Here is a 16,576-nt window from a genome sequence, read left to right as displayed (position 1 = left end):
ATGTTAGGACCCCGGTCGGGGAAGGCAAAGCCGGACCCGATGGAGGCCTGGGTAGAACGCCGGCTGGCGGCGGGACCCCCCGCGCCCCCGCAATTAAGAAACCCGGCTAGGCTGGGGAGGGCATGGATAGGCCTGCAAACAAAGGAAGCTCCACCCCCCCCCCCCCCAATCAGGGGGCCAGCAAGGAAGGCAAGGGGGAGGTTAAAAGAGGGGCCAACGGCCCAGAAAATCACATTTCAAGTCTCCCCCTTGCGAAAGAAGAAGAAGAGAAGAAATAAGAGAAAATGATATAGCATCAAAATGGTAAGGGAACCATAGTGACTGCAATGCTGACCCTCGACAAGACTAGAAAGGTCTACATGAGAGGATTCAAAAGGAAGGAAGTAGTCCCCAAAGGGTGATCTACAAACAGTAAATAGGAAGACAGGATACAAGAAACTCCTAACTAGGAGGGTCACCAAGATGGAAGTACCAGGGCAAATCTACATGAAGAGGGTCTATGCACCCATTGGTACACAACCAGGCCGACCTATCAGTTAAAATGGACACAGGATCAAGGGTCCCGAACAGGAAAAGAAAACAGGAAACCTCAGGAACGTATCTACATGATTGCATTTTCTCATGGAAGGAGTTCATTCAGACCAGAAGTAACTGTCTGAAGGGTATATATCCAAAGGACTTCCCTTCTTTTCCTCAGGCTATCAGTGTTGCCATCTTTGGCAAAACAAAGGTTAAAGGGACATCATATTTAGAGGACAATGTCAGTGATAATGTAGTGTTTTGAACAAAAATACAGACATTTTCCAGTTCTAGTTTAGCAAACTAACTATAATATGTAAAGCTGCTACCTGGTCCACTCCACACACTTTCACCAAGCATTACTGTGTGGATGTTATAGCTCGCCAAAAAACTAACATTGGCCAGGCTGTCCTGCCACACTTTTCCAGGTCTCCGCAACATTCTCGGGATAGCCACCACTTAGGGCCCAACTGCTTTTCAGTCCATGCAGAGCATGTGCATCTTCAGCTACACATGCAACGAACAAACAATACTGTTTACCCTGTAAGCATCTGTTTGTGGCATGCAGTACTGTAGATGTGCTGACTCTTCCTCCATTGAAGGCTTAGGTAGTTGCGGATGCCCTCTCTTTCTTACTTTTTGCATGGCCATCTTATCTGTTTCCTTTTGCTTCATTTCATCATTTCCCATCATGTGGGAAAATGAATCTAACAATGCAGCTGATGCTCATGCACCTTACCACTATTAGGAGCATTCACTATACCTCTTGTCTCGAAAGACTTCTTCGAAAAAAACATGTTCTACGAGTCTAGCTCAACACTAGATGGCAAGAGTATGCAGAGCATTTAAATCTACAGCACTACATGCCACAAACAGCTGCTTACAGGGTAAGTAACATTTTCCTTTCTTGCCCTCCTAGGTCCTACCATGTAGAAAAATGAAGCACGAGAAACAAGTCTGTGGCTCAGATTCCGAGTCTGGGCAATATTTATTGCACCTGATAAATAATGATAACAAGGAGTTCATTATTTATTGAGTGCAACAAATACCACCTATTATGAGTTGGGGGGGATAATATGCAAAATTCGGTGTTCAACCCACCAAAATCTTCATGGTATGGCAAATACTGTATGCTTTCTCCCTGTTCAATATCGGTAGGTCAGACCTGCCAAAATGTAGCGATGGTTTATTGCATTTGATAATTATTAGATGCATTAAATACCTACTAACTAACTGTAATTCCGACCTGTCTGTAAACAGGTGTTTATGCACAGGTCGGAATACAGCGACCACCTTGCAATCAGGCCATATGTGTCTTAACAGTATCAATGGGCCCCATCATGTCTGACAGTCAGGTGTGCCTATCAGATATACATGGGTTGTGCTAGACATGGGGCAAATATTTTAATCTAGTTGTAGGAGGGTTATTTCTCTTTCTGATCTATTCAGATGATTTGGTTCAGAAGCCAGGCTGCCGGAGAGGCCTACCACCACCAGCCTTTGACCACACCAACCTCCAAGACAATGATATGTAGATGTACTATGGGAGAGTGTGGCTATCTCTATGAACAGATGAGAACTGGTAGCACTCTGCCTGCTGTGTTGGAGGCCCATCTTAATTAGTATTTCTACCTTTCTGTGTGTGGGGGATGCAAGAGACCACTTTCTGGAGCACCCACAGTCTAAGAGAGGGGGCATTTAGATGGGTGATTCATGCTATTAATAGGATAGAGGTTCTTCTTGGCTTGTATTATCAGGCATGATGTGGGATGATGTCCTAATAACGTGACAGCTCTAGATTTTCTGGATGACAAAATGAAAGCTTATAGTGCAGTTGTTCACAGATTCCGCCCATCCCTTAAGCTGCACATTTGACCTAATAATGTAAATAAATGTAAACAAATCTTTAAACAATGTATTGTAAAAAAATATTTTTTTCTTACATTTGTCTCTCTTATAGTAGTTCTTTTGGTCACTTTTTTTCTTTGAGGACTTTCTTTCCTGTCAATACTGCCAAATCTATAGCTCCATGGCAGGGTTGGACTCGAAACCCTAAACAGCCCTGGCAATTGCCCCCCACCAGGGTGGGGGGATGCTTTGCAGCACCACTACAAAACCGGCCCTCAGTAACAAAACCAGCCATCAAAAATGCAGAACTGGCCCCCACCCTTCCAGCTTCCCAGGAAATAGCCTGATGTCTGGTACAGCCAGTCCGACCCTGCTCAGTGGGGAGGATATATTCTAGAAACCTTAAAAGAAGTCTCCACCTTATTTTGCTTAGGGGTATTTGAGAAGAGATTAAAAACTTTTCGGCTCCCGACCTTTGCAGGACTGCACTACGTATACTTAATTTCGCTATATCTCGTGCCATTCTACCTTGCAAGAAACAATTACATAATGCGCCGCAATATACAGAAGTGGAACCCCTAAAGGGACAAAATATTCTTGACCAATTGACGTGAAAAAACTCTAGTCCACTGATATCAACATATCTGTAGAGTAAAAATGGACTGATTTGAATAAAGGAATTTTTAAGAAAAGTTTCTGGGACAAAATCATGAACAGCAGCAAATGTTGCACCTTGAAGCTGTTCTCTTTGGTGTTGTACCATCTGAACTCAGGGGCGTAACGAATCTTGCGGGCCCCCTGAAATGTACATAGAGGGTCCCTTCCTGACCGCGTCAAGAGCTCTCATGCCAGGGGTCCGCCGTCCCTGCAGTGTGCCAAAGGGAACCCCCTGGAGCTCGTACCTCCTCACACCACACAGGCTGTGGGGCTAATGTTAAGATACTGCCTGAACCCTTTTTAGGTCTCACCTAGGCAGCGCTTGTGCTGTCTCTTTGAGAGATGCTGTATTCAGGATATGTGCATAAAGCTCAACCCACCTCCCACCCAGCTTTTTAATTGGTTTCGGTCCCTGTCCTTTGTAAATGGTGGCTTTTCATTGGTCAATAGGCTTAGTAGTCCCTCCTTAGTAACCACCTTGTCTCTTCTTGTAACCTCCCATAAGAACGCTTCCTGGTACATGTGTTGTTACTCTCTAAGTTTTAATTACAGCCTCAGAACACTGCTTTCTTAAAGGGTTTACAGACAGGACGCCCTGGTACATGTGTTGTTACACCCTAAGTTTTAATTACAGCCTCAGAGCACTTTCTTTTTCCTAACCCTTGTTAGGGCCTCGTTTCTGGTTCAGATACATCAATCGTCACTTTCCGCAAAGCCCTATTTTAATCGTAAGTCATTAGTAACAAACTTGACAACAAGTGCACAAGCTATCCCATTGACCTTTCACCGGTGAAGGAAAAGGTCCTATTAGTCAAATACATACAGAAAATAACTACATTTACTCCACCTGTCTTCATCCGCCTTCTCCTCTCCCCTGTCACCGACCGGTTCCTGAGCATGGGGAAAAAAGGACAAAACAGGTTAGTGGCTCCTCTGCCCCCCCCTCCAGGTAAGCGCTGGGGGACTCCTTGGGTCCTCAGCTGTCGTTGTCTTCTTTATTGCCTGTGCCTTTCAGGGCCCCCCGTGTGAGGGTACAAGGGGACTCCTTTGGGTCCTCAGGTTTCGGCGTCACTGTCTTCATCTGATTCGTCAAGTGCAGTGTAGTCGCGCAGGAGGCTGTGGATCATCTCATGTCATGCCAGGATCGATGTCTCCTTCTTCCCTACTACCAGGCAGTTTCTGGAAGATAGAAGCACATCTTTAAAACAGCACAGGAGCTGCCAGCAGTTCTGGAGGTCACCCAATGCGTGTGTCCCTGGGAACAAACCATACATAACAGAGTACGCGGTGATGCAGGGCATAGGTATCCAGGCCCTAAGCTCCATGCTAAGAGCCTTCAGTAGGTCCTGTGCATACGCACACTCCCAGAAGAGATGGTACGTTGTGTTGTTCGCGGTGCACCCTCTCGGGCAGAACGTGTATCTGTTGAGTCCTCATGTGTGCATGAAAGGTTACGGGAATTCCTCCTTGGATGGCCATCCAGGTGATGTCTTTGTGCTGGTTGATCAGGCTCTTGGATGCGATGTTTCCCCACACATGGTCTGCTGTGGCAGAGGGGAGGGCGCCGATCGGTTCGCTGATGTCCTTTGCTCGTATCTGGCGTTGTACAAGCTTCGGGTCCATGTGGCGGGGGCGGCAGCCTCCAGTCCGAACTCCTTCACAAACTTCTCCACTTTGTTGTAGAACCACAGGGTCTCCCAGTTGTATAGGACAGCGCTCACCCACTCTGCCCATCCGAGGTGCCTCCACGTTGGCAACAGGAAGAATCGTGCCATCAGAAAGCCGACGTGGCTCTCGTCTTTGGTCCTCAGGGTGTTCCTCACGCAGTGGCACATGAAGATTCCCCATAGGATGGTGGGGATGTCTGGCACTCCCTTGCCTCCCTTATCGTGGGTCTTGAACATCACCACCCTCGTCATCCTGTCCATCTGTTATCTCCAGATGAAGTAGAAGATCATTCTCATGATGGCCCTGGCCATGCGGGACTGCAAAGGCCACACTTGGGTGTCATACTGGAGCACTGTCAGGGTCTCGTTCCGCAGGACCAAAGACTTCCTTTCGATCACCAGCTTCCGGAGGCCTCAGAGTTCCAGCTTCTGCCTTGTCATCGCCAGTCTCATTTCCCATATCTTCTCGGCTGCAAGTTCTCCATCGAACCAGACTCCCAGGATCTTCAGGAAGTCCTGCATGATGGGGAATGGAAGTGAGTCTCGGGTGGGGGTCCAGTGTCCGAAGAGTAGGGTTTCTGACTTGGCGCTGTTGATCTTCGCTCCTGACGCCTTTCCAAACGTGATACAAGTCCTTTCCAGTTCTCTCACAGATGAACTGTCCACACAGAAGACTGATTTGTCGTCCATGTAGAACACTTCACTTCGCCCTTTCATTTGCTTCCTGGGGCTAACACTCCTCTGACGTTCCTGTTCTGTCTGATGCATTCAGCGAGGAGTTCAATAACGCAGATTAACAGAAGAGGGGAGAGCGGACAGCCTTGCCTGACACCTGATAGGACGTGGAAGGGGTTGGTTTTCCAGTCGTTAACCAACACCATGCTAGAGATATCCCTATACATTGTGGTCACCATGTCACAGAAGAAGTCTCCCAGCCCCAGTGCTCTTAGTGTCCGGTCCATGAACTCATGGGAAATGCGGTTGAACTCCTTTTCCTGATCCAGGCTGACCAAGGCCGTCGGAACCTTACGGCTCTTGACATGCTCGATCGTGTCCCGGACCAGGGCCAAGCTGTCCAGGATTTGCCGACCCGGTATCCCACAAGTCTGGTGTGGGTGGACTGTCTTTGCTATTACCTTCTTTAGGCGGTTGGCCATCACCTTCACAAGAATTTTGTGGTCCACATTGAGGAGAGAGATGGGCCTTCAGTTTTTGAGGTCTTCTCTCTCTCCCTTCTTCTTGTACAAAAGAGTTATCATACCCTCTCGCAGGGATTGCGGTATACTGCCCTTGCCCACCATTTCCTCGTAGAGGTCCAGCAAGTCCGGCCCGATCAGGTCCCACAGTTTGACATAAAGTTCCACTGGGAGACCGTCATTTCCAGGCATCTTGACTCTCTTGGAGTTCGTAGCGGCCAAGTGCAGCTCTTCCAGGGAGAAGGGCACATTCAGCCCTCTCTGTCTTCTGGACCCAGTGTCTTCAAGATGCCCTCCAGGAAACTATCCGCCTGGACTCTCTGACGACTTCGGTGAGTAAAGCTCTCCATAAAAGTCGGTTACGACTCTCATTACATGTGCTGTCTCAAGTCCTGAAGCTCTACCAGTGGTGTGACGGTTGAGTGAAATTTCTTGAAGAAGAACGATTTGCATTTCTCGTCCTTCTCGAGGTTCTCGGTTGTGGTCCGTAATATGATTTCCCTAGATTCCTCCCTGAAGTGCTCAGTGAGCCCTTTTCAGGTTTCCTCCAGTTCATCATCCACGTCCCATCCCCCGAGCTCGAGTTCATACAGTTGCTGCAGTTTGCTCTGGAGCTTCCTGAATGACCTCTTCTTTTCCCATGCAGCAGCTCTGCCTGCATCCTGGAAAAAGCTCGGAACCTGTCCTTCACCCATTCCCACCACTCACTGCCGGAGAGAAAGAGGTTCTTCATGTCTCTCCACTCTACATATGCGACTCTGAGGTTCGCCACTAACTCCTCATTTTCCAGCAGCGAGCAGTTTAGTTTCCATGATCCTGGGCTGGTGAGGAACTTCCCTGAAAGTTTCCCCTCGAAACTGACTGCTCTGTGGTCAGAGAATTGGACAGCGACCATGGAGCTTCGCCCAGGCTTTACAGTTGGGGGTGAATAGGAAGTAGATCCGAGAACGCATGGATATGTCCGGCCTACTCCAGGAAAATATTCATGGCATTCGGCCCCATGCTCCGGATGACATACCGGAGGGACGCCTCACCTAACATCTCCACCAACAGCCTGGACGTTACATTCATCCAAACAGAGTCTGACCCAGTGCGTCCATCCAACTCGACTATGCACTTAAAGTCACCACCCATCAGGATGGTTGTGGAGGTCACATGTTGCATCCTGAGCACCCTGAACATCTTGGTCGCTCATTTTTCCCTGGGGGGCATAGACATTGATGAGCCTAACAGCCTCACCGGCCCACGAGCCGTCCAAGACCAGCACTCTGCCGTTGACTTGCTCGGTGACCTGGTCCACGATGAAATGCTTCCCCTTGATCAGAATGGCCACCCCGGATGATTTGCACTTGTTTCCTCCAGACCAAAATGATGGCTTGTGTGTCCACTGTGGTTTGAGCTGGCTGTACGAGCTGGCTGTATGATTAGGCATACGGAATCCCGCATTCCTGCAGGATATAGATATATAGCCTCAGAGCACTGCTTTCTTAAAGGATTTACAGACAGAACACAAGCTGTTCTGTAAGGATGGCAGTGGTTACTTTACTCACTAGCACATCTCATATTTATATGAGACCTTCTATTAATTTCCCTTCATCAGCTCCACACAGAGTAGAACCTAATCCGGAATTAATATAATAATTATTTTGTCACATATCAAAGCAACAAACTTTGTATATGGACATAGCTATTTGAATGTACCGCGGTACTGTCTTGCATGGTGCTGCAAGGTGCAGTACCATATGTGGCCAAAAGAGGTCCCGTGGGACCTCTTTTGGCCACATATGGTACTGCACCTTACAACATGGCTAGGCAAAAAACATTGGAATTTATAATGCCAATAACTCCAACTTTGCAGGGTGCAGTACCATATGTGGCCAAAAGAGGTCCCATGGGACCTCTTTTGGCCACATATGGTACTGCACCCTGCAACATGGCTAGGTAAAACAAGCATTTGCAATTGCAATAGGTCTCGCATTTACGCAAGTTTGAGCTTTTGGCGTTGTAAATGACAATATCTTTTTTTTTTCTTTTTGGCTTTTAAAACATAAATAAAAGGCATCGTCATTTACAATGCCAATAGCTTAAACTTGTGTAAATGCGAGACCTATTGCATTCCAAATGCTTGTTGATAAATACATATTACCTTCATTCCGTACTTGAGTTCTGCCAGAAGCCTCTTGTTCTACACCATCTTACTTAACGAGACTTGGGACTCTGCAATTCCCTCTTTTTCACCCATAAGGACAGCGAACCAAATCCATAGCTCATCTTGTGAGGATCTCAGATGGCAGCGCAGGAGGAGCAGCGCTCTCCTTCCTTACTCTGCCTCCATCATCCACAGACCCAAGGCATAGAATAGAGGGATGTTTCGGGAAAATCTTATTTACACAAAGTTTCACATTAGTATTGTAATATAGTTAGTGGTTTTCCAACTCTATTATCTAAACAGATTTGCCTTTTGTTCCCAATGGTTAAGAGGCCCAACGAGAAGGAAAATCTTGCGCATTCAGTCTTGAATACTGTAAGAGATATAGGGCTTCCGTCCCTCCTGATCCAGAAACACCAGTTTGCACAGGAAGGTAGTGGTTCAAGCTGGAACTGTGCTCCTATGTCAGCACCCCGGGATACTGCTCAAGCTTTTTTCGTAGCTGCATTCAATGTCACAATTTTGGTTTTAACACATAAACAATTGTATCGCAAGACTTTTGGAGGGTTAATCAATAAAATCTCGAAATATGTTCCTTTTGAATTCTGAGTTCAAGAGACCTATGTTTTCTGCTAATCCCCCAGTTTCGAAAGATCTGTTTTTATAAAGAGTTGTTTTTTAAGCAAGTCTCTTTTTTATGGAACAACATCACATTAGCATGGACATCAATTCACCAAAATGCCAGGGGCAGCTAAAGTGACTTCACATTCCCCTTGACCAGCAGCGGCTCCTCCGTTTTGGCAGAGGAGCGTGACCCCGCCTGCCCCCAGCACAGAATGCACACACATTCATAAAATGGTAATAAATACCATATTATTATGTGTGGCAAGCTCATGCTGCTACAGCGCTGGGACAGAGTGCGGGGCTGATGAGTGCAATTGCACTACTACTTCAGCCTCCTGCCAGTGCGCATGTCAGATTGGCCGGCTGCTACAGCTGGCCAATCTGTTATGTGCACTTGAGAGCCTGCAATCCCGAGGCTGAGAAACAAATTGCAGCTGCAGGCTCCCAGCTTCAAAATGAGCGTTGGGTTAGCCTGCTCCAACCAATCTCCACTCCAGGATTGGAAGGATTAGCATGGCACAAGGGAGGAAGTCCCTCCCTTTCCGCCCCTAGACGCTGAGGAGAGCGCCAGAAAAAGAGAGAGACTGTAATCACACCCTGTGGCCAGCAGCATATATATGATGATTTTTTTTGAGCATCACACCCCACTATATTTTAATGTTGTTGCCCGCTACTGCCCTTGACCTTCACTTTCACTAACACTTATACATGCTTACACATAAGCACGCATTCACATATATACCCACACTCACACATACACACACGCTGTGCCTGCTCATACACAAATATTCACATGCATACACTCTCTTACATAAAAACATTCAAAATTGCAAGCACGCGCACATACATTTAAAAGCATTTTTTTTTTACGTACCTCAGCTGCCAGGGAGAGTCATAATCCAGCTATTTGTATTCCATTTTTTATTATAAACTAATAGCAAATAATGTATTATTCACTATTGGTATAATAAAACATTGACAAAAAGCAAGGCGAGTGATGCCCCTACCTACGTCCATAAGGACGAGCCGCTTCTGTTCCTACCAATGATTTTGCCTCTGCTGAGGCTAGGAGTTGCAAAGGCAGTGCCACGGGTCACAAGGTGCATCCCAGGGGTCGCAGCAGTGACCCCTGGCGACCCCTCAATGACGGCCATGCACATTAGGCTTAGGTCTGGAAGACAAGCATTGAGCCTTTCTTTGTTTTCCCAAAGCAGTCTGTTTCGATGGTTCCCTTTATAAACAAGCCTTGTTGAGTGGGAATTCACAGCGCGTTAGCATGACTAGCTCGCTCGCGGAAGAGCAGGCAGCGGTACTGATGAAAGGCTCGGGAACCGCTCGAGCACCGGGGGGGGATGGGGGGGCTTGCTGTCCCCCAGATCCCTCTGCCTGGCCGCGGAAGAGATGAGTAGATACCGCCTTCTGGCCTTAAAGCCATCAAAAGCAGATATAAAGGCAGCAACATCTCAGACATGCTAGAAGAAATACAGGGGCTTACATTTATAGATGAAATAGTGGCATCGCTTTCACCGGGTTCTAAAGGCACTACCTTCAGACGACGCTGTATTCAGTTTGTGAATATCCAGACTAAACACAGGCCTCGCAGATAATTTGTATCCCTTCATTTCTTTGCTTGCATTTTTTTGCATTAGATGTTGCCCCTATGTCTAGCATTCATTCATAAAGTGATGTTGCAGAGTGCGTTTTTCGTACCCAGAAATAAGAAGCCAGTGTAAGAGAAACAGGAAAGTGTGCAAAATACAATGGGGCATATCTCCGCTTATTTGGCTTTTAAAGCCAAAAAAGCGGAGATAAAAATATCGCCCTATTTACAAGAGGGTGATAACATGCATTAGCGCATGTTAGCACCCTTTTACCCGACGCCTCCCTTTGCATCTCTAATGAGATGCAAAGTGGGCGTCACTGGGCAGTACAACCTTGTAAATATCGCTGATGTACACATCGCGATATTTACAAGGCTGCCCACGCATTTTAGCAGACGTTAGTTTTTGGCGAAAACAGCTGTTTTCTCCAAAAACTAACGTCTGCTAAAATGCAGACTTAGCTATACTTATCATTGGGGGTGGATTATGCTGATACGACCACAGGGTCGTATCAGTAAGGTTATCACAGTTTTCCATGGAACATCGCTGGAAAACCAGTGATGTTCCATGGAAAACATCGCTATCGCTGGGAAATTATCGCCATTGCGCTATGCGTTGTTAATACAACGCTAGCATGGCGATAATGTCCTGTGATAGCCAGCGATAAAATTTTTCTCGCTAAGAACGGCCAACGATAATAATCGCTGCCGCTTGTTAATATGCCCCAATGTTCTGCGTTTTTTATGCAAATGACTTTTACATCATAGAAACAAAGAAATAAGAAGCCAGTGTAAGAGAAATAGGAAAGTGTGCAAAATACAATGGGGCATATTTACAAGGGCCATATCTCCGCTTTTTTGGCTTTTAAAGCCAAAAAAGCGGAGATAAAAATATCGCCCTATTTACAAGAGGGTGATAACATGCATTAGCGCATGTTAGCACCCTTTTACCCGACGCCTCCCTTTGCATCTCTAATGAGATGCAAAGTGGGCGTCACTGGGCAGTACAACCTTGTAAATATCGCTGATGTACACATCGGTATATTTACAAGGCTGCCCAAGCATTTTAGCAGACGTTAGTTTTTGGAGAAAACAGCTGTTTTCTCTAAAAACTAACGTCTGCTAAAATGCAGACTTAGCTATACTTATCATTGGGGGTGGATTATGCTGATACGACCACAGGGTCGTATCAGCAAGGTTATCACAGTTTTCCATGGAACATCGCTGGAAAACCAGCGATGTTCCATGGAAAACATCGCTATCGCTGGGAAATTATCGCCATTGCGCTATGCTTTGTTATGACAACGCTAGCATGGCGATAATTTCCTGCGATAGCCAGCGATAAAAATTTTCTCTCTAAGAGCGGTCAGCGATAATTATCGCTGCCGCTTGTTAATATGCCCCAATGTTCTGCGTTTTTTATGCAAATGACTTTTACATCATAGAAACAAAGTAAACCTTACATGTGCTATAGATTCAAAAACAGATTGATAAATATTGCCAGATAGGTGGTGTCTTTGGTGCTTTTCAATAGAGCTAATAAATCAAGAGACACACTTTTGTCATGTGTTGAACTGAATAAAGTTCCTATTCATAATGGCTTCAGGTAGTTGTACATATGTATGTCTGGGATACATCATAGATGATCATTATATATTTTGCACTGTCCTTCCATTTGCGCATGATCAGTAGCAAGTAAGAATTGTTTATTTTTTCTTCAGGACACACGTGCATGTAACTCCTCCCTCTTACGGCCCTGTGTGATTGGGGAGTGGGTTGGACGCGATGAGAATGATGCTGACCCCCTGGCTGCGGAAATGCTTCAAGCTCCAATTCCCCGGAATAAAACTGAGCAGTGGGACAGTGAAGAAAGTGGCAGCAGTCCATCTGGAAGGTATGATTTGCCTTTGGTGCGACTTTTGTAATTTCTTTTGCATAAATGTACTTTTTTTATTACTCTCATTGGGCCCGATTCACAAAAGTAATCGGAGACAAAATCCTAACTTTACGACTTTCGGTATTCACCAAAGGCATTTAGGAGTAGTAAACCTAGGATTCCTAACTTTAATGCTCCTACACTGAGACAAAATCCTAATTTTACGACTTTCGGTATTCACAAAAGGCATTTAGGAGTGGATTTCTAACTTTACTACTCCTAAATGCCTTTTGTGAATATCGAAAGTCGTAAAGTCAGGGTTTTATCTCAGAATACATTTGTGAATCGGGCCCATTGTGTCAAGGTGAATCAAATTATTCCACTATGATTAAACCGTGTTACATATGGGATATAGTACCATGATAGACCTGCTAGCCATAGGGTGGTCTTCCCCCAACCTTTTTGCCTTACTCCTCCTGTTTTTGCTGAATTTGTTTTTGCCTCCATTCGGACTCCGTACAGTGTACCACTGCTAACCAGTGTTAACAAGCATTTACAATGCAACGGTCTCGGCATTGTTAAAGTTAGAGCTATTGGCATTGCTCATGACAATGCCGTTTCTTTAAATGTTTTAAAAACAAAAACATAAACAATTTCATGAGCAATGGCAATAGCTCTAACTTTACCAATGCCGAGACCATTGCATTGTAAATGCTTGTTTGGCATAGTTATGGGCAAGCCGCATTTGCCACATAAGCCATCATCTGCTGCATAATCTGCAGATTTTTTTTTAACAAAAAAAAAAGTTTCTAGCTCAGACAGATCAAAGGTTACTAAATACATGGTGAGCCATATTCCTGGAAAGGTTGACTGGTCATCCTTACATTAGTTCTCCATGCTTTGGGTATCACATTGGTACTAATAAGCTGAATTGTTTTCCCAGTCAGTGTTACCGTGTGTAAAAATGATAAAATAGTACGCGAATAATATCACAAAATGTACCGCAAAATGCCGCATAAACTGCCTTTCTTTGCTGCATAACTTAGCCAACCGTGCCTCATAATTTGGTTCTCCTATGCTGCGTAATTCGAGTGGTCCTGCCTATTATCAGTACTCGAAAAGTTTGAAAGCGCCCCCTTTGTTTGTTGAGGAGGGTGGGTGAGGTCCAGGGAGATCAAATAATATCCACAAACACATCGTACAGACACCAGCACATCAGAAATATAGAGTTCAAAATAAAGCGTTATATTCACATTATCAATGTTTGAAACAGTGATTATGGTACTAAATGTTGTTCTTTCATGTCCCCCACCCCCTTCTCCATATTTTAAGTTATTGCACATCTTATTCATGAACATAATGTATCTTTTTTCGGGCTGCTTTGTGAAAGTTATTCAATATTTATGTACTTTTGAAAACATTTAACAAAGAAGCGTGGTGATTAAAAAAAGACAAACGAAAGCGTTAGGCGTGGAAGGAAGGGGAAAGGAGGGCCGATTTAGAGTGAAGAGTGAGAGTGAAGAGTGAGTGCCGTCTTGGCTTTCGCTCATTGTCACTCACCTGTGAGAGCGGGGGCTCTGTGTGGTGGTCATGTCGACAGTCGTCTCTTTCTCTCCAGTCAGGTCGATTCCCTTCTCTCGACGCAGACTGTTCTGGTCACTGCAGGCTGCTAACTACAGACTTCCTTGTCCAGTGTTCACACTACAGTGTTTCCAGGTCACTGCAGACAGCGGGTCACTGCTCTCACAGCAGGATGCTCTTCTCTCGCTCTCGCTCAAAGCTCCCAGCTGCAGCCTCAGTCTCTGCTCGCTCAGTCCTCTGCTGTGATTGTATACCTTCCCCGGCTGTCACGTGACGATTGAACAAAAGTTGCTGATAGCTGCCTTTGAGTTTGAGATTGCTCCAGAGCCGAGTGTTCACATGGGGGTGAGGGGAGGGGAGTGGGGTCAGACTGACACAGCACGGAAAACAGGAAGCAAGCGCCGAACTCCCGGAAACGGGGAGAGGGAGAGGGGTTTAGGGCCTCAGAGTCAGGACAGAGAGCGAGTGAGTAAGACTGAGACCCGAGTCCGAATTTAGGGAGAATAAGGAAGCATTAGACTGACAGAAAAGAAAATGAACAAGGAGGAAGCTGCGAGCTGCACGAACCTGATGCTGGACACCACCGCCTTTCTCCGAGGCAGAGCAGAAATGCCTCGGAGAAACGCAGCGTCCTTTTCGGATTCGGGGGCGTGTTTTGCTGTTATCTCCTCCAGCCATTGGCTGGAGGAGATAATTAGACTTTCTGCAAAAAACACGCCCCCCGATCCGAAAAGGACGGGGCCTGATCGGAGTGACGGGACCTCTTCTCCAATGGCTGGCCAGCATTGAAGAGGCCAGCCAATGGAGAACAGGGGAGAAGAGGGGCGGGTTCAAGCCCCTCTTCTCCAAGTCATTAAATCTCCAACTTCCGGTTCTGCCTTCGTCAGACCGGCGGTCCTCGACCTAAAAAGCTTGTGCTCTCTCCCCTAAACATGGTAAAACTGGCTTGCAACCAGTTGAAATATTTAATTTACTTGTAAGTTCCTAGGAAAGTGCTACTATATTTACCCAGGGCCTGTGAATTAAATGCTACTAGTGGACCCGCAGCACTGATTGTACCACCCACTTATGTTGCCGTTTGAACATGCCTCAGGCCTGCCATTACAGCCTGTGTGTACAGGTTTAAACTGCCATTTTGACCTGGCCAAAAAAACCTTTTGCCAGACTTAACCCTTGCTTTTTCATTTATAATACATTTAATTCATCCCTAGGGTCGGCCCTAAACAGGCCATAGGGCAGAGTGCAGTGTATTTAAAAACTCATGCATTTTTTACTTTTACGTGTCATGCTGCTTTCTTGTCTCAACCATTTGGTTCCTTCGGCTTATATCCTGGGTCACATGACTAGGGGTACCTGCAGTTCATCTTTGTGTATTACTCCCAAACAGTTAGACTGAGAGGAGATAGGTGTTGGCAGGATAGGCATCTACCACACTTGCACATCATAAAGACGGTCTCAGCACATTCATAAAGGGTTTCTGTAGGAAAGTAGGATCTGCTTCTTATGGTTACCTCCACTTTTTGCTAGATGTAATGCCGTTTTTAACTAGTCTGACTGGAATCCTGCTAATCAGGATCCCAGTCTATCTGTTTTCTCCCTAAACTGTTATGTTTGGTACTTAGGTACACCCCAGATTGGATACTGGGGTACCCTTGTCAGTCCCTAGTATATGATATCCATGTACCCAGGGCATAGATACCCCAGAGGTCTTCCATGGGCTGGAGAATGTATTGTGCCACCCATTAGAGACCATTCAAAATGGACCCAAAGGCCTGCCATCGCAGCCTCTGTAAGTTGCTGCATGCACCACTTACTTAAGATATAGGTTTACTATATCTAAGGGTCACTGCACTTAAAAAAACCTACAAGTTACCCCTCTAGCAGGCCTTTACAATCCTGAGGGCAGGATGCTTGGTTCTAAGTAAGATGGTGCCCCTGCATGAGCAGGACACCCCTGCAGCCTATGGAGTCCATTCCCCCAGGTTGTCAGTGAAGCAGCCATATACCAATATAGAGAGGCATTACATGAGCATGTGATGACAATTTCGAAAACGGCTGCAACACACCTTATTGTGTTTGATGTCAAACATGTTAGAATCATACCCCCACACTGTGACCGGTGTGGGAGGTATGATTCCACCCACCAGGAGAACCCTCCGTTAGGATCTCGTTGTTACGGGTACCAGCCTTCTAGTGTCAAGGCCTTGAATCCTCGGAGACATACGATGCTCAATGGCGTCCACCTCCTGATAGCCCCCGGTCTGAGTAAAACAACAGACTCAATAGAGTGATCAGGTGAGGGAAAGAAAGGATGAGATCAGCAGGGAGGGAGATCTGGAACGAGAGCAAACAATGATGAGAACACAATACCTTCACCTCTATGCAAAAGTATACCTCTCTATAAGCATTTTGTTTGGCCCCAATACCTGTAAAGGAAAATAACTGTTCGGATTTCTTAGATAGGTATTCCTGACGAAACAGTGCCACTAATGAATCTATGGAAAGAACAATAGTATTACTAGACATATCCTAAATACTGTTTCTTAATGTAAGGTGAGACCTGAACCAAGTGAACCATACCAAAAGAAGACATAAGTGGAGGGGGTGTACAGCTGTCTTCCTGTTGTGCTCGACATGCCCCTGCTGTATAAGATAGAAATAAACAAGCCAATACGAAGGCACAGTTACTGACAGCGTATGATGAACTACATAGCCCCACAGGAACTCCTTACACCAGAAACGCTTAAGGAGGCGCCAATAATTCTTGGAGCCTTTTTAATGACAATAACTTCCAATGGTGTATAATGTCAATGAGCAACATAAAGAAAACCAATACTTCTTGGAAAGGCAATGCAAGCA

The 16,576-nt window shown here is 45.8% G+C and overlaps 1 protein-coding gene across 2 annotated transcripts in view; it reads left to right on the top strand.

The window, feature by feature from the left end:
* C5_1H8orf34 (chromosome 5_1 C8orf34 homolog) overlaps window positions 1-16,576 on the top strand; it is a 1,018,772-nt gene that overhangs the window by 337,962 nt on the left and 664,234 nt on the right. For both annotated transcript variants that reach the window (XM_085605488.1, XM_085605487.1), the window contains exon 6: window positions 11,982-12,154. In XM_085605488.1, coding sequence (XP_085461614.1) covers window positions 11,982-12,154 — 173 coding nt within the window. The remainder of the gene's footprint in view (window positions 1-11,981; window positions 12,155-16,576) is intronic.

The sequence above is a fragment of the Triturus cristatus genome, chromosome 5_1 (assembly GCF_964204655.1).
Source record: "Triturus cristatus chromosome 5_1, aTriCri1.1, whole genome shotgun sequence".
Classification (NCBI taxonomy): Eukaryota; Metazoa; Chordata; class Amphibia; order Caudata; family Salamandridae; genus Triturus; species Triturus cristatus.
The sequence above is the reverse complement of the archived record's forward strand: the minus strand, read 5'-3'. Positions and strand labels throughout refer to the sequence as shown.